This window comes from Perognathus longimembris, chromosome 4 (assembly GCF_023159225.1).
Source record: "Perognathus longimembris pacificus isolate PPM17 chromosome 4, ASM2315922v1, whole genome shotgun sequence".
Classification (NCBI taxonomy): Eukaryota; Metazoa; Chordata; class Mammalia; order Rodentia; family Heteromyidae; genus Perognathus; species Perognathus longimembris.
This window is the reverse complement of record NC_063164.1, coordinates 70769069-70788116: the sequence shown is the minus strand read 5'-3', so window position 1 is coordinate 70788116 and position 19048 is coordinate 70769069. Positions and strand designations below refer to the sequence as shown.

The window sequence follows — 19048 nt, the reverse complement described above, 5'->3', positions numbered from 1 at the left end:
GCAGCTGGTTTGACTCCTTTGGCTCTACAGAATTCACGTTTTATATATGTTTGGAGCTTGGTTTATCTGGCAGTTAGTATGTGGTGGCATAGGAGCTTGGAGTCTACCTGACCTGGGGTCAGCACTTAGCTCAGCTGCTCCCTAACCATCTAACTTGAGACAAATCCCCTCACTTTGTAGTGATTAAATAATATAGAAAGAATTTAGAATTGAGTATGAAGTGTAGTAAATGCTCTGTTGATGTTAGGGAATTTTTTTTGGGGGGGTGGCAATCCTGGGGCTTGAACTCGGGGCATGAGCACTGTCCTTGGCTTCTTTTTGCTCAAGGCTAGCGCTCTACCACTGGAGCCACAGTGCCGCTTTTGGCTTTTCTATATATGTGGTGCTAAGGAATTGAACCCAGGGCTTCATGTATACCAGATAAACACTCTACCACTAGGTCACATTCCCAGCCCCTGTTAGGGAATTTTTAAGTGCTTATTTCCTTATTTCTAACACTAAAATCACACATATACTGTAACATGACTTTATGTACCAGAAATAATACCCTTAACATCCCAGGCCTATGCCTTTTTGACAATTAAATGGTTGTTATTTATGTCATTGTTACCATTAGCTTTGTCAGCAAATGCTGGGTACAGAAATACAGCACCCTCATTTTATATAGTTCCCAGTATGCCCTTGCTAGGCAGAAAATAATTTCTTTACATTCTGCCACAGTACCCTTTGCCAGTTATGGTCTGATGCCTATTGGTTAATTGCGTGGAAATTCATCTGGCTGCTTGTTTTGTAAGGCTTTTTACTTTGTTTTAATTATAGCCTTGGAAAGAATAGACCGTGATGTTCATTCTATTTTCTAGATTGCATTTTGTTCTTTTCTCAAATCATCCATGCTTTTTAAAACCAGACATGGTGTGACATAAACCTAGATTTCAGTCTTTTAGTCTATATAGTCTCTGAGTCTACTGATGAATTGCCAGGGTTTCCAGCTTTTGTGAAGGTTCTTTGTCATCTTTGATGATGGACTCTAGTATTCAGGCCATAGAACTAGAGCTGAACTTCTCCTTCTCTGTCTCTCTCTGTATCTCTGTTTCTGTCTCTCACTCTTTCTTGCTTTCTTTCTTGCCCTTGTTCTCTCTCTGTCTCTATCTCTCATCTGTCACTCTACCATCTGAGCCCCATCTACTTCTGGCTTCTTGTTAGTTATTTAGAGATAAGAATTTCTTGGATTTATCTGCCTGGATTGTCTCTGGACTGAGATTCTTAGATTTCAGTCAAGTCGCCTGGATAGCTAGAATTATAAGCATGAGCTCCGGACTGAGCTCTGACCACTTTGGATGCTGTGATTACATGTGCTCAGAGTGGGAAGCAAATTCAAGGAAAATAAATTTAAGCTAAATAAATAAATAAACACTATTTTTCTCTCAACAAGCATTAAGTCAATGCCTATATGGGTAGGCTCCTATCTGAAGAATGAGGTCCCTGAAGTGTGAACTCTTCAAGAGCCTAAAGGAAGAAGTTGATGAGAAATAGGCTGACCCATGGTTCAGATTGTAGAGTGATTGCCTAGTAAGCAGGAGGTCCTGAGTTCAAACCCCTCTACTATTCAAAACAAGGTAATGTCAAAGTTCTGCTCATATGACCTATGATGGTTAAACAGAGCCATGGATTATATAATGGATGCATTATAAAGAAACCAGTTACATGATTTTGAAATATGGAGAAGGATAGAAGAAGTTATTCCTACACTAGATAATTAGGTGATTTACAAACAGGTCTGGGCCCAAGTTCTCTTTAAGAGATCTTCAAAATGGATTGTATGCAGTAAAATGTTGGACTGAAATTGCCATGAATGGCTCCATCTGACCAGAACTTAGTTCATTCTGCCCACTTCAAGCCAAAGTTAACATTTCTTTAAACTCTTCAGAAGTTTGTGTATGTTTGATTTTACTTTTTTTTTTAACTGTATGGACCTCTGCCCCTGAGCACCAGACCATATTTAGATGATCACTCTACGAATAAGCAGGTTTCTGTTGAACACAGGCCATAAAAAATATATGTGGGGAACATGTGATTCATTTGTTTTAAATTATTTATACAATCGCCTCACTTTGTAGGTGGAGACACAGATGGTTTTCTCTGGGTCAGTGAGCTACAGTCCATTAATGTTACATGGAAAAGCTCAGAACCTGCCTGAGAGGAAATGGAGAGGTGTGGAAGGTGTGAGAGCACACTCGTGGAAGTGCAGGAGGTGCCGGAGTTGGAGACTGCACTCTCATTTTCATGACCAAACACAAATCCATTTCTCATGAGCCTGTACCAGCCATCATTGATAATAAATAGGTGGGATTGGAACCCAGACTGAGAAAAGTCAGCTTCCAGTGACTATTCTCCTTTGCTCTCTGGTACTCTAGTCTTAGATATTCCTAAGCTTGTTAAAGAAATTTGAAGTGCTACCCCAATGATATTCTCTTCTAGAATTTACATGTGCTTTTCTATTTCTCTTATCTTTTTTTTTTTGTTTGCCAGTCTTTGGGCTTGAACTTGGGGCTTGGGCACTGTCCCTGAGCTTTTTACTCAAGACAGTTTTCTACCATTTGAGCTGATGGCTTCAGTAGCAGATTTTTCCTTCCTGGGCTGGCTTCAAGCCATGATCCTCAGATCTCAGCCTGGAGTAGCTACGATTATAGGCATGAGTCACCACCCAGCTTTTCTTTATTATTCACATGAAAACTGATTACTTTTATCCTGGTCTATGGTTAAAACACCAAAGACTAATTAAAAAACCCTTCTATATAGGAATTAATATTAAGAGAAAGCTTAAGTCATATAGAATAAAAAGAATTTATCCAGACAGATATAAGGAAATATGCTTCTATAAGAAATACATATTCAAATTATACTGACAATATTTTGTTGCCAAATAGACTGAGAAGAAAGATAAATTTATCATATTCCTTGAATGTTTATGTCTGTGACTAGATTCTAAAAGCAATACTACAAAAAGTTACTATGTATTACAACATTAGCGTACATTTCTGAAAGTATGTTTTCACCACATTTTCTGTAACTGAAGGCCTTTGTCTAGGTAAAAGTTCCAAGAGATGAGAACAAAGACTGCATCTTTTTTGATGCCTTGCAAACGAATTATGGTAGGGTGAACGATTGCTGAGCATGAGAGTTAATGGATAGATTATTTTACAGGAAGTAACTGGGCACTTTGGCATTTCTTTTTTTTCTTTACAATTACCTTCTCTTGAGGGACCAAGGACTTATGCCCTGAAATGCAGAGTACTGAGCTGATTAACTCTGTGATCAAGAGCCAAATTAGATTCATTCACAGTTAGGACTACAACAATATGAAACTCTCCTTGCTCTGTAATGCTTTGAAGTAACAACAAAATGGCATATCTCTTAGTAACTTCTTTCTGCCCTTTAAAAGGAAAAAAAAAACACCAAACTCTCTTTATCAGATTCAGTATCAATTAGCAGGTTATTGGAGATAGTTGTTCATCTGTTGACCTTATTTGGAGCTAAATATCCCAGAGGGAAGAATTTAACCATTTACTTGACATTGTACTATAACTAGCCTCTTAAAGTTATGTGTGTTTAGAGATTTGTCACCAACCAGGGATTATTCATTAGTTAGTGCTACCTGGCAAGATGGCAACAAAAGTTCTTAAAAGCACATTTTAAGGTATAGTTATTAAAAATGTGTACAGATATGGAATTGTAGATCTTAAAACTAATCAAAAGTGAGATAATTTGGTTAATTCCCAATATATGCTGACAAACTCACTGAGAGTTTGTCAAATCAAAAATCATTTGAAGTAAAGGATTATGACAAACCCATTCAGAGAGAGATGATGTGAAACAAACTGTCATTTTGCTGCCATAGTACTTTGGCTCATATGATTGTTTAAATTTCAATGTCTTCTGGGTTAATTTCACAGTCTAGGCTTACTAATGCAAGAAATGATGGTGTTTAATTAAAATACCACTAGTCTTATAAAAGACCATTTTTAAAAAGTCTATTAAATAATCCAAGTTTGGGAAAATTACAACGTATTAGTATTTGGTTCTCAGTAATGTTGTTCTTAGAGCAATCAGATCATCCATCATCATTCAAAGTTCTTAATTTATCCCTTCAATGGGAATGCTTCCAGGAATAACTAACCCAACATTCCAGCCAAAAAAATGCTTTTGGTTGCAAAGATAGAAATGGAATGCTGAATGCAAATTGCAGTGGTCCAGCTAGCTTATAGTCAGTCATAAACTAATGACTATGGAGATCCCGCCCCCCCTTTTTTTTTTTTTTACAAAAATCTGTTCTTTTTCAAATCTATATATTTATTTAAAACCCTTTCTTCAATCATTCCACTTCAAATTTTACAGATTAAAATTTTACCTTTAAAGCTATTTGTATATCAACTATTTTATAGTTATACAATAATTTTGTAATAATGAATGAACATTGTTTTTGTCAGTCATGGGGCTTGAACTCAGGGCCTGGGCTCTGTCCCTGAGAATTTTTGCCCAAGGCTAGTGTACTACTTTGAGTCACAGCGCCACTCTGGTTTTCTGGTGGTTAATGAGAGGTAAGAGTCTCATGGACTTCCCTGACTTGGGCTGGCTTTGAACTATGAACCTTATATCTCAGCCTCCTGAATAGCTAAGATTACAAGTGTGAACCATTGTGCCTGGCTAGTGAAACTTTTTAATGTATCGAGTCAAGACAATTTCCTAAAATATTTTGTCTAGGTTTTTTCTCATAAATATATATATACATATATGTATGTATATATATAGAGTATATATATATATATATATATATATATATATATATATACACAATCTAGTTTGCCAGATACTGGTGGCTCATGCCTGTAATGCTACCTACTCAGGAGAATGAGATCTGAAGATTATGGTTTAAAATGTCCAAAAGAATATTGAGTTACCTTTCTCTTCGCAGATGACATGATTCTATACCTAAATGATCCTATATCTAAAGAATCCCATACACTCTATCCCCAAACTACTAGAGCTGATCCAAAACTTTGGCAAAGTTGCAGGATATAAAATAAACCCTCAAAAATCAACAGCCTTTCTGTAGGCTAACGACCCGAAGAACGAGGCTGATATCAGGAAAGCAACCCCCTTTGCAATAGCCTCCAAAAACATAAAATACCTAGGAATAACCTTAACCAAAGAAGTGAAAGACCTCTTTGAGGAGAACTTTAAAACCTTGAAAAACGAAATTAAGTCAGAACTAAGGAAACGGAAAAACCTCCCATGCTCCTGGATTGGGAGGATTAATATAATCAAAATGGCAATATTGCCAAAGGCTATCTACAAATTCAATGTAATACCCATTAATATCCCAACACCATTCTTTGATGAAATAGAGGAAGCAATCCAGAAATTCATATGGAACAATAAGACCTAGAATAGCAAAAACAATCCTAAGCAGAAAGAACAGTGCTGGAGGAATTACAATACCCAACTTCAAGCTGTATTATAAAGCTATAGTAATAAAAACAGCTTGGTATTGGCACCGGAACAGGCCTGAAGACCAATGGAACAGAATTGAAGACCCGGGAATGAACCCACAGAACTACGCCTACTTAATCTTTGATAAAGGGGCTAAAACAATAGTTTGGAAGAAAGATAGCCTCTTTAACAAGTGGTGCTGGAAAAACTGGCTCAACACATGCAACAAACTAAAACTAGATCCTTACATATCACCCTGCACCAAAATCAATTCCAAATGGATTAAAGACCTCGAACTCAAAACAGACACCCTAAAAACACTAAAGGAAGAAGTAGGAGAAACACTTGGGCTCCTTGGCACAGGACGGAACTTCCTGAACAAAGACCCAGAAAGGCTACAAATCAAAGAAAGGTTGGACAAATGGGACTGCATCAAACTGCAGAGCTTCTGCACGGCAAAGGACATAGCTTGCAAGATAAACAGAAAGCCCACAGACTGGGAGAAGATCTTTACCGGCCATTCAACGGACAAAGGCCTCATATCTAAAATATATGCAGAACTAAAAAAATTACCTTCCTCCAAAACAAAACCGCAAAGAACTAATAGCCCACTCATCAAGTGGGCTAAAGACCTACAAAGAGACTTCTCTGATGAGGAAATGAGAATGGCCAAGAGACATATGAAAAAGTGCTCTACAACACTGGCCATAAAGGAAATGCAAATCAAAACAACATTGAGATTCCATCTCACCCCAGTAAGAATGTCATATATCAAGAAAACTAACAATAACAGTTGTTGGAGGGGATGTGGCCAAAAGGGAACCCTACTTCATTGTTGGTGGGAATGTAAACTGGTTCAGCCACTCTGGCAAGCAGTATGGAGAGTGCTCAGATGGCTAAATGTAGAACTCCCCTATGACCCAGCAACCCCACTTTTGGGTATTTTTCCAAAAAACCACAAACAAAATCACAGTAAAGCCACCAGCACAACAATGTTCATTGCAGCACAATTTGTCATAGTGAGAATCTAGAACCAACCCAGATGCCCCTCCGTAGACGAATGGATCAGGAAAATGTGGTACATATACACAATGGAATTTTATGCCTCTATCAGAAAGAATGACATTGCCCCATTTGTAAGGAAATGGAAGGACTTGGAAAAAATTATACTAAGTGAAGTGAGCCAGACCCAAAGAAACATGGACTCTATGGTCTCCCTTATTGGGAATAATTAGCACAGGTTTAGGCAAGTCACAGCAGAGGATCACAAGAGCCCAATAGCTATACCCTTATGATCACATAAGATGATGCTATGTGAAATGAACTCCATTTTATGGAAATGATTGTTAAATCACAGTTGTAACTACTTTCAACATCCCATGTGTATCTGTAGTTTCTACTATTGATGATGTTCGTGTATCACGTTCTTGTGATTGTATCTACACTATCTCTGCAATCTTATCTGAGTGTATGGGAAACAGTGTGTACTGGTAATAGAATTAGGAAATTCAAAGAGAATACCAAAATTGAGAGACAAAGGGTAAAATAAGAGAAACAACAACAAAAGCAATACTTGCAAAACTGTTTGGTATAAGTGAACTGAACACCGCAGGGGGGAAAAGGGGAGGGGGGAGGGGGGTATGAGGGACAAGGTAACAAACAGTACAAGAAATGTATCCAATGCCTAATGTATGAAACTGTAACCTTGTACATCAGTTTTATAATAAAAACTTTTTTAAAAAAAAGAATATTGAGTTACTTTGGAATTTGGGGAAGTATTTGTTTTTAATTGTTCAGACATGTAATTACCAAAATAAATCCTTTCAATCAAACATAACCTTATTTCCTGGGTGAAAATATAGAGATAGATGTATAAATTATTTGTGCATAGATTCTTAGAGTTCTTTCTTCTACATTATGATAACTTTGTGAGGGGAGAGCATTTCCCTCCGTAGTGGCATTTTTTCATGGGAATAAAATAGTTGGATGTTTCTAAGCCTCATTGCATCATTTTGCAGATTATCTATCCAGGCACTTTTTAAATTTTAGTCACTAACTACTTGGAGAAACAGAATTCTCATGTTGGCCCATATAAATGTCCAGTTATTTGTCACATTTGGACAATTTATGACTTTTGGCCAAGTTGGGGTATTGAACATTATCACTATGAGCTCTGTGAAATATTTCAGACAAGTGCATGGATGCATAGCTATTCTGGACAAGGTGAAAAGCAAAGTTATATATGGCTCATAGTTCTGCCCTTAAGCTGCTGCCTCCTCCTTCATTTATTTTTGATAACATACTTAATTGGTTCCATGTGGGCCAAGCAATTTACCTTGAGATGATTATTTCCGCCAGTGGGATACATAGGCTAAGCCATCTGTGAGTGAGAGCAGTTGGCTACTACTGATGAACTGTTAGAGTATCTGCAGCTTTCAAATAGGCCAGGTAATTTTACAAATTTAAAAATATGCACAAGTTTTGTTTATGAAAGACAGAAGTCTAAACAGCAAAGCAAGCAAATGATTACAACTAAGAGGCCATAAAAGTACATCGAAGCCAGTGCCAGTGGCTCATACCTGTAGTCTTAGCTACTCGGGAGGCTGAGGATCTGAGAATTGCAGTTAAAAGCCAAACCAGACAGGAAAGTCTGTGAGTTTCTTATCTCTAATTAACCACTTGAAAACCGGAAGTGTGACTCAAAGTGGTAGAGTACTAGCCTTCAGTGAAAAAGTTCAGGGACAGTACCCACGCCCTGAGTTCAAGCCCCACGACAGACAAAATTTTTATATATACATACATTTTTTTTTATTATCAAACTGAATTACAGAGAGGTTACAGTTTCATACATTAGGCATTGGATACATTTCTTGTACTGTTCGTTGCAGACAAAAAATTTTTAAAAAGCACATTCACAGAAGGGAGCAAACATCCTGGCCTACTACTCCTTGCTGATCCTTAGCTTGTCTTCTGCAGAGAGCAGTGCTGGAGTGCAGAAATTTCTCCAGAATATGACACCTACCACTTGAGATTAAAGGCTTCGGAGATAGTCTCTATTTAAAAGATTGGTTTTTCCAGTTTGAAGACATTATAGATTATGCTGTATACAAAAAGGCTTAGATGGAAAATTTTCAAATCTGGGAACATTTGCATGTTTGTAATAATATAGATCAAGGACAAGACAAGCGTATCAAGTTCATTTATATTTCATTCATGTCTTATATTAGACGGCACAAAAGAATTTTATCTAGTATCTTTAGTGTTCTAGCACTTCCACTGTGACCAGTTGCATGAGGTCAAGTGTGGAATTTTCTTTTCTGGAGTGCATCATGTTAGAACTCAAAAAGTTTCAGATTTTGGAACATATTAGATTTCAGGCTCTCAAAATAGAAATGGACAACCTGTACAAAATGGTTGCTGTGGATATTTGTGTACAGATTTTTTCCTTCATGTATTTTTATTATTATAAAGGTCATGAACAAAAAAGGGTTACAGTTTCATAAGTCAGATAAAAAGTACATTTCTTTTTGACCAATGGCATCCCTTTTTTTGCTCTTTGTTCTTCCCTCCCATCTCAATCCACAAAAGTTGTAGAGTTCATTTTCAACATAGTGTCTTCTGAATTGTATGAACATAAATATTAATGTCTCAAAAATAATTTTTATTGTGCAATATATTTTATTTTACCTTATTATGGTACATTTTATTTGGCATATATTTGTAATGCTAAGCTTTAATTGTGATCATTTCATAAATGTGAATAGTATACCCTGAATAAGTTCATTCCATCCACTATCAGGAATAAACTTCTAAGAGTAAAATGTCTAGGATCATAGGTAGTTGGATGTTTAAATTTTTTACATTGCTGAGAAGTCTTGAGAATCCTGTTTTTGAAACATGAGTATGTGTAATCTCACAGATTTCTGTACAGAGGCTAAAATTCATTTCTTTCTTTCTTTTTGCAGCTACACCATATCCTGGTGGATTTAAATGCTTCACCTGTGAAAAGGCAGCAGACAATTATGAATGCAACCGGTGGGCTCCTGACATCTATTGTCCTCGAGGTAAAAATCTCAGTAGACAGGTTTGGGGTCCCCAGAGCTGTCAAATGCTCCCATTGTCTCAGGCTATTAGCAGATCTTTAATGCTACATACATAACTTATAATCAGAGGCTCTCAGAGATGTTCAAGGTCCATGGAATTGCCTTGTTTCTAATGAAGCATCCCTGGAGACCCAGAGGGTGTTCATAAGACCCCAGTCCAGGGGCAGCCAAGTACAAAACAAGAAGAGAATGGCCAGTCTGTTAGCCACTCTTTGAAGTGTTAGTCATTTCATGGTAACTCCTTTCATATAAAATTGAAGTTCATAGAAAGATTCCATTTATTACTCATATTGCCAGATGCTTCTATCTTGAGACTATCAAAGCAAGAATTTCAAATGTCATCATTGCACAAATAGAAACTCTGAGCTTTTAAAACTATTTAGTTCACTTTGAAGGAAAAGATTGAGCCCAATTGAAGCTTGAAATTTTGACTCAAAGACCTATTTCAAAAAGAAAGTATCTGATTTCCTGTTGAGTAAAATAGGTGTTTATATTTGCCAGTGGGGGTCACAGTTAATTGGCTGTTTTATTTTGGAGGAAAGTGGATTCATTGGGTGGGAGGGATGATGAGGATATTTTCTGAACTAGGGTTTAAGTGAGTAGTTAGTGTGCTTTACTGCTGATCTAATTCAGATAAAATGACTAGGTACATCAAATGATTGTTTTTCAATCTAATGCAAGAGCTGTCATTTTCCACCCAATGCATGGCACTCTGCTTCTTCTAGTAGATGAGAAATTAGGAGATTCAGAACACACCATTAAAAGAAAAATTTCAGCTACTTAGTCAGTGCTGTTTAACCTACAAGTCTCTACATGGGCTTCCCAGAAGAAATACTGGTGGAACTTTCAAACTCTGTGAAACCTGTGCCGACCCCTAGACCTTTGGCTCTCAAACTCCATCAGTGATCTGCCTTTTCTCTACACTCCCTTCAAATTCCAGCTAAGTGATTCATTAGTTCTGAGATGATCCTAAAAACTTGGATTTCTTAGGAATGTCCAGGTAATACAGATGTTCCTAGTTTGGAGAACATAGCTCTACACAGTTGGTCCAGCATCTCTGAGATTAGAACTCTTTCTCAGTATTGCTAAGCTTTCCAGGGGATTCTCAGGACTAGTCAAGTGCAGGTTTTTCTGCCTACTAATAGTGCAATGTGTCATTTCTAGAATCTATTTAGTTTTGAGTAGAAATGTCAGTGGAGTTGAAATTGTAAGTTCCATGACCAGCCACCTAGGTAATCAATGATAAGCCCTATGCCTATTGCCTTCTGCAGCTGCTGCTCATGTCTGAATAAGCCAGTGTGTTCTGACATTAGTGTAGCAGGGTGAACCTTTGTGGAAGTTGTTAATGGACCTGAATAAACCATTGCTTCTTAAATATGGCCTCACATCAAAATCACCTAGTAAAGTTTCAAAAACTCTGATGCTTGGGTCCATTTCCAGGGATTTATTTAACTGGCATAGGGTATGGCTGGGGATAGGAATTTTTCAAAGCTTTCTGGCTAACTCTAACATGCAGCAAAATTTGACAATCATAAACAAGGACTCTGGACAAAACCAGGATGATCTGCTTGTGTTTCCAGTAACTTTTGAGCTGAATTCTGCTAGAACATATCTGGCCAATTGGCTTCTCAAACTGTTTCAAATGATAAGAATTAGTATACCTAATGCTACTGCTAGGTCATGACATCTCAGACTCATAACTTATAAACAACGGGAATTTATTCCTTACAGTTCTACAGGCTGAGAAATTCAAGATGGAGGGCCAACCAGGTTCCACCAGGGCCAAGTTTTCGGGTTTCTAAGATGTCATTTTGTTGTTGCTTTCTTCAGACTAGGGAAGGATGTATTCTCTTTCTCATAGTAGACAGAAGAATGCTTTTGTAAAGGAACCACCCCACTCTCTAGAGACCTTTTATAAGGTTCTGAATCCTAACTGTGGAGGGTTTAATTACCTCTTGAAGGTTTTGCCTTTTAATATCATCACACTGATGATTGAGTATCAACACAGGAATTTTGGAGTACAAATTTCAGACCATGGTAATATATGACTGTGCTTCTCTCAGAAGTGTTATAGCTCTGAGATTACCTTAGTAGACAGAGCTCATGTGGAGGAAGAGGAGGGAATATGAACTGTCCATCTACAGAGTTGGGTGGCATATAAGCATATTTCTGTCACACAGAAAAAGCAGGAGACCAGAAGCATCTATGTGAATGCCTCTCAGGGAAAACAGAAAGTTCCATCTTGTTTTTTTATTTTCAAAGATTTTTTGTTAACGCATATTTCTTGTACAAAAGCTGTTTTTTATTGACATTTTCTTATATACATACAAGGTACCCTGATTGAACTCACCTCTCCACATCTTTTCTATATCCACTCTCCCCCTTCTTAAAACAATTTCAGTAGATTCACTGAACCTGATTGGTTCACCATCTTGTATTTCTCAGCCTGTAGAACTGTGAGGAAAAAATTCCTATTGTTTATAAGTTACTGAGTCTGAGATGTCATGATCTAGCAATAGCATTAGGTATACTAATTCTTACCATTTTAAACAGTTTGAGAAGCTAACTGGCAAGTTTTATTTTCACACATACATACAAATTACTCTAACCATTCATCTTCTTCAATAACTCCCAACCCTCTGGCTGGTACCTCATGGTAACAACACAGCATGTTTTACTTTCCTATCTTTCTTTTTTTTTTTTAGCATACAGTAATCATACAAAAGCACCATAGTAATTACCATGGTAATTAACACATTCATATATATTTTTTTAACTCAAAGCAGTTTATTTTTTTTATTTTCCTCAAATATTTTTTTTCAAATTTTGATTATCAAACTGATGTACAGAAAGGTTACAGTTTCATATGTTAGGCACTGAATACATTTCTTGTACAGTTTGTTACCTTGTCCCTCATACCCCCCTCCCTCCTCCCCCTTTCCCTTCAGCCCCCCCACGGAGGTGTTCAGTTCACTTACACCAAACAGTTTTGCAAGTATTGCTTTTGTAGTTGTTTGTCTTTTTTTACCCTGTGTCTCTCAAATTTGGTATTCCCTTTCAATTTCCTACTTCCAATACCAGTATACATGGTTTCGAATATACTCAGATAAGATTACAGAGATAGTGTAGGTACAACCACAGGAAGGTGATACAAGAACATCATCAATAATAGAAGCTACTGATACACATAGGACATTGAGAGTACTTACAACTGTTTCCATAACATGGAGTTCATTTCACTTAGCATCATCTTATGTGTTCATAAGGGTATAGCTATTGGGCCTTGTGATGCTCTTCTATGACTTGCCTAAACCTGTACTAATTATTCCCAATAAGGGAGACCGTAGAGTCCATGTTTCTTTGGGTCTGGCTCACTTCACTTAGTATAATTTTTTCCAAGTCCTTCCATTTCCTTACAAATGGGACAATGTCATTCTTTCTGATAGAGGCATAAAATTCCATTGTGTATATGTACCACATTTTCCTGATCCATTCGTCTACTGAGGGGCATCTGAGCTGGTTCCAGATTCTCACTATGACAAATTGTACTGCAATGAACATTGTTGTGCTGGTGGCATTACTGTGATTTTGTCTGTGGTCTTTTGGATAGATACCCAAAAGTGGGGCTGCTGGGTCATAGGGGAGTTCTATATTTAGCCTTCTGAGGAATCTCCATACTGCTTGCCAGAGTGGCTGAACCAGTTTACATTCCCACCAACAATGAAGTAGGGTTCCCTTTTGGCCACATCCCCTCCAACAATTGTTATTGTTAGTTTTCTTGATAAAGGACATTCTTACTGGGGTGAGATGGAATCTCAATGTTGTTTTGATTTGCATTTCCTTTATGGCCAGTGATGTAGAGCATTTTTTTATATGTTTCTTGGCCATTCTCATTTCCTCATCAGAGAAGTATCTTTGTAAGTCTTTAGCCCACTTGATGAGGGGGCTATTGGTTCTTTGCGGTTTCGTTCTGGAAAAAGCCAATTTTTTTAGTTCTGCATATATTTTAGAGATGAGGCCTTTGTCTGTTGAATGTCCAGTAAAGATCTTCTCCCAGTCTTTGGGCTTTCTTTTTATCTTGCGAGCTATGTCCTTTGCCATGCAGATGCTCTGCAGTTTGATGCAGTCCCATTTGTCCAACATTTCCTTGATTTGTAGCCTTTCTGGGTCTTTGTTCAGGAAGTTCCGTCCTGTGCCAAGGAGCCCAAGTGTTTCTCCTACTTCTTCCTTTAGTGTTTTTAGGGTGTCTGTTTTGATTTCAAGGTCTTTGATCCATTTGGAATTGATTTTGCTGCAGGGTGATATGTAAGGATCTAGTTTTAGTTTGTTGCATGTGTTGAGCCAGTTTTTCCAGCACCACTTGTTAAAGAGGCTATCTTTCTTCCATACTATTGTTTTAGCTCCTTTATCAAAGATTAAGTAGGCGTAGTTCTGTGGGTTCTGTGGGTTCATCTGGGTCTTCAATTCTGTTCCATTGGTCTTCAGGCCTGTTCCGGTGCCAATACCAAGCTCTTTTTATTACTATAGCTTTATAATACAGCTTGAAGTTGGGTATTGTAGTTCCTCCAGCACTGTTCTTTCTGCTTAGGATTGTTTTTGCTATTCTAGGTCTTTTATTGTTCCATATGAATTTCTGGATTGCTTCCTCTATTTCATTAAAGAATGGTGTTGGGATATTAATGGGTATTGCATTGAATTTGTACATAGCCTTTGGCAATATTGCAATTTTGATTATATTAATCCTCCCAATCCAGGAGCATGGGAGGTTTTTCCATTTCCTTAGTTCTGACTTAATTTCGTTTTTCAAGCTTTTAAAGTTCTCATCAAAGAGGTCTTTCACTTCTTTGGTTAAGGTTATTGCCAGGTATTTTATGCTTTTGGGGGCTATTGCGAAAGGAGTTGCTTTCCTGATTTCAGCCTCGGTCTTCGGGTTGTCAGCATAGAGAAAGGCTGTTGATTTTTGAAGGTTTATTTTATATCCTGCAACTTTGCCAAAGTTTTGGATCAGCTCTAGTAGATTGGGGGTAGAGTCTATGGGATTCTTTAGGTATAGGATCATGTCATCTGCGAAGAGAGAAAGTTTAACTTCATCTTTTCCTATTTGGATCCCCTTTATATTTTCTTCTTGCCTAATTGCTCGGGCTAGGAATTCTAACACTATGTTGAAGAGCAGGAGAGAGAGTGGACATCCCTGCCTTGTTCCTGATTTTAAAGGGAATGGCTTTAGTTTTTCACCATTTAGAGTTATGCTAGCTGTTGGTTTGTCATAAACTGCCTTGATTATATTCAGGAATGTTCCCTGGAATCCCAGTTTTTCCAGGGCTTTTAGCATAAATGGGTGCTGGATTTTATCGAACGCTTTTTCCGCATCCAGAGATAAAACCATGTGGTTCTTTAGCTTGCTCCGGTTGATGTGGTGGATTACATTAACTGACTTGCGTATATTAAACCAACTTTGCATCCCTGGGATGAATCCAGTTTGATCGTGGTGTATGATTTTTTTTTGATGACCTGTTGAAGTCGATTGGCCAGAATTTTGTTGAGAATTTTTGCGTCTATGTTCATCAGGGAGATCAGTCTGTAATCCTCTTTCCGTGATGAGTCTCTGCCTGGTTTTGGGATGAGGGTTATACTGGCTTCATAGAATGAGTCTGGTAGTGAATGTTCTCTCAGTTTCATTGAAGAGTTTGAGAAATATTGGTGTGAGTTCTGTTTTGAAGGCCTTGTAGAATTGCTGTGAATCCGTCTGGACCTGGGCTTTTCTTGGATGGGAGATCATTTATTGCCGTTTCTATTTCAATACTGGATATGGGTCTGTTTAGAAGGTTTAAATCTTCATGGTTGATTTTGGGGATATCAATTTTTTCTAGGAAATCATCCATTTCTTCCAAGTTCTCGAATTTGTTGGCATAAAGGTTTGCAAAATAGTCCCTTATTATTTTCTGAATTTTGGTTATTTCTGTGGTGATGTTACCTGTTTCATCTCTTATCTTGTTTATTTGAGTGTGCTGCCTTCGTTTTTTGGTCAGGTTTGCCAGGGGTCTGTCTATCTTGTTGATTTTTTCAAAGAACCAACTCTTTGTTTTGTTAATTCTTTCAATGTTTTTTTTTGTCTCTAATTGATTTAATTCTGATTTTATTTTAATTATTTGCTTCCATCTATTGACTTGGGGTTTGGCTTGCTGTTCTCTCTCCAGAAAATTAAGGTGCTTCCTTAAATTACTGAGTTGCTGTTTCTCCAGTTTGTTGATGTAGGTACTCAGAGATATAAATTTTCCTCTGAGTACTGCCTTTGCTGTGTCCCAAAGGAGCTGGTACTTTGTGTCCTCAACTTGGATAAAGTTCATAAACATTTGAATTTCCGTTTTAATTTCTTCAATGACCCTCTGATGGTTCAGCAGTGTGTTTTTTCGTCTCCATGAAGTGTAGGATTTTCTGTGGTGGCTGTATGAGTTGAGCGCTAATTTTATTCCATTGCGGTCTGAGAGAATGCAGGGAATGGTTTTGATACTTCTGAGTTTATACAGATTTTTTTTGTGCCCTAAGATGTGATCTATTTTGGAGAATGTTCCATGTGCTGCAGAGAAGAATGTGTATTCTGTTGTTGCTGGGTGGAATATTCTGTAGATGTCGGTTAAGTCTAGTTAGTCTATGCAATTATTAAGATCTGTGGTTTCTTTGTTCAGTTTTTGGCGTGTTGATCTGTCCAGAGGTGATAGTGGAGTGTTAAAGTCCCCAACTATCAATGTGTTTGGGTCTATGAGTATTTTTAGAGTCAGTAGTGTTTGTTTGATGAAGTTAGGTGCTCCTGTATTTGGTGTGTAGATATTTAGAATGGTTATATCTTCCTGTAGGAGAGATCCCTTTACTAGTATGTAGTAGTCTTCTTTGTCTCTTCTTACCTTTTTTAATTTGAAGTCAATTTTGTCTGATACTAGGATTGCAACTCCAGCCTGCTTATGGGGGCCATTTGCTTGATAGATTTGTTTCCAGCCTTTCACTTTTAGAAGATGTTTACTTTTGCTGGATAGATGAGTCTCTTGGAGGCAGCAGAAAGATGGATCTTGATTTTTGATCCAACTTATGAGCCTATGTCATTTTATTGGAGAATTAAGTCCATTAATGTTGAGAGTTAGGATTGAGAGATGATCATTTGTTCCTTTCATTATCACTATCTTGTTTAAAGCTGTGTCTTCCCATTTCTTGATCTGATGTTTACTATTTAGGGTTCATTTCTCTGTCTGTATTGGGATCTTGATTATTTTCCCTGTGTAGTACATCTTTGAAGACTTTCTGTAAAACTGGTTTTGTGGAGATATATTGTTTCAGTTTTTCCTTACTGTGGAAGACTTTTATTTGACCTTTGGCTATGAAGGAGAGTTTGGCTGGGTACAGAATTCTTGGTTGGTAGTTATTTTTATTTAGTGTTTGGTATACTTCATTCCAGGCTCTCCTTGCTTTCATGGTCTCTGCTGAGAAATCTGGGGTAATTCTGATTGCTTTTCCTTTATATGTGATTGTTTTCTTCTCCCTAACAGCTTTAAGGATTATTTCCTTGTACTCTACTGATCCTGTTTTGATCACAATGTGTCGGTGGGATGTCCTATTCTGTTCTGGTCGATTTGGGGTTCTAAATGCTTCTTGTATCTGTATAGGCCTTTCCTTCTGGATATTTGGGAAGTTCTCAGCTATTATTCTGTTAAATAGGTTGCCTATCCCATTAACCTCTTTCTCCAAGTTTTCCTCAATACCTATTATTCTTAAATTGGGCTTCCTGATCGTGTCTTGAATCTCCTGTAGCAGTCTGTTTTGTTGATTGGACTGGATTTGTATTGATTTTTAGTCTTTCTCCATAGAATCTAAGGAATCTTCAGCTCCTGAGATTCGATCCTCTGCTTCAGTTAGTCGGGACTGTAGGCTAGCTACTTGATTTTGAATCTCTTTTGCTTCTGACTGGTCTTTCCTGATGATTTCCATGTCATTTCTTAGGTCTTGTATAGACTTCTTTACTTCATTAACTTCATTACTTTGGTTTTGATTGTTGTCTCTCAGATCTTTAAGCTGGGTAGCTATCTTTTCATTTGACTCTTGAAGTTCATTTATCTTTCTATTTGTGGATGCCATGAAATTCTCCATTAATTTTTGCTTTGCCTCCTCACGCTCTAGAATAATTGACTGAAGAGATTCAAACTTTTCATTTATCATGTCTATCAGTAGACTTTGTAGAGCCTTTTGGGGGTTCTCTTCTATGTCTTTGATTGACTTCTCTGCTTCCTGCTTGTTTTGATTGGGGGATAGGACTTCAATGTTTGCCATCTTTCTTGTGTTTCTTCTGCCCATTTGAATTGGGAATGCCAGTCTACCAGCACGCTTTCTCTGTGATTTCAGGTCGTCTGTGCTCTGCCGCCGTCTGGAGTATTTCTCGCTGGTATACGCTGTGTGCTTTAGCCGCGCGGAGTGCGGTTGCTGTGGTGGGCGCTGTGCCTGCACCGGCACTGTCGCGGCGGTGGGACGCTGCCCGGAGCTCAAATCTGTGTTTTCAGACCAGCAAAGTCGATTTTTCCTTCCTGGCCAGAATCCCTGTCCTGTTAGAACCTACTCTGGCTCTCTTTCTAGGAGTAAAAGTTTCTATGGGGTGAGAAAACTGCGATGTCAGAGGGAGCTGAGCTAGGGCTCTGCTTCTCCTCCGCCATCTTTCTGGAAGTCCTCCACATGCATATGTTTAATCCAATCAAACTAACCTCATCTTTTGCACTTTATTTTCCAGTTCCCTGTTTTCCCCAGAACCTCCATCTTGATAGTTTCTTTTGAGATCAGAATCTATCCTTTCAAGAGTTAAATACCTGAAAGAATAACAGAGTGGTCTTTACACAATTTATCCTTTCTCTCTCACCTTTATTTTTGTGTCGTTAAGTTTATAGGATAACAGAAAGTCATGCACTGAAGTTTAAGACATAATACAACCATGCCAAGATGCCAGGCCCCTTGAGAGATTACGCAGACAAAAATAGGCATCTAGTTTCTTTTTCCTTGGAGCAGGCAGATCAGCCTGGAGATAAGATCTGGCCATATCAAATGTCAGAAACAACAGGTCAAAGTTAAGTGTCAAATGAAACTTGGCATTAGTGTTGTGGGAGTTTAGGGAAGAAGAGCATTTAGACTAAGGGGCCAGTGATTGCACCATATTCTTGGAAGACGGAACCAGCCTTATACCCGGGAAATAGATTTAGGATGTTGAAGAAGGCAGGTCTTCTGGAAGGTTACTCAGAGCAGTGGTTTGGAAACAGAATTTCCCAAATGTGCTCACTGGGTGGGAAAGGGCCTGACCTGAGAGTAGCAACTAGTTTGTATCAAAGGCTATTAAGACTGAAATAGTAGGGCTATGTGCTTTTTGTGGAGCCTTGAAAAGCAGGCAACAAGTAGGAACTCGAAGTTATAATCTGAGAAGAGGTAAG

General features: G+C 38.0%; 1 protein-coding gene across 2 annotated transcripts in view; it reads left to right on the top strand.

Moving 5' to 3' along the window:
• Lypd6 (LY6/PLAUR domain containing 6) overlaps positions 1-19048 on the top strand; it is a 146976-nt gene that overhangs the window by 109238 nt on the left and 18690 nt on the right. For both annotated transcript variants that reach the window (XM_048345495.1, XM_048345496.1), the window contains one exon: positions 9456-9554. In XM_048345495.1, coding sequence (XP_048201452.1) covers positions 9456-9554 — 99 coding nt within the window. The remainder of the gene's footprint in view (positions 1-9455; positions 9555-19048) is intronic.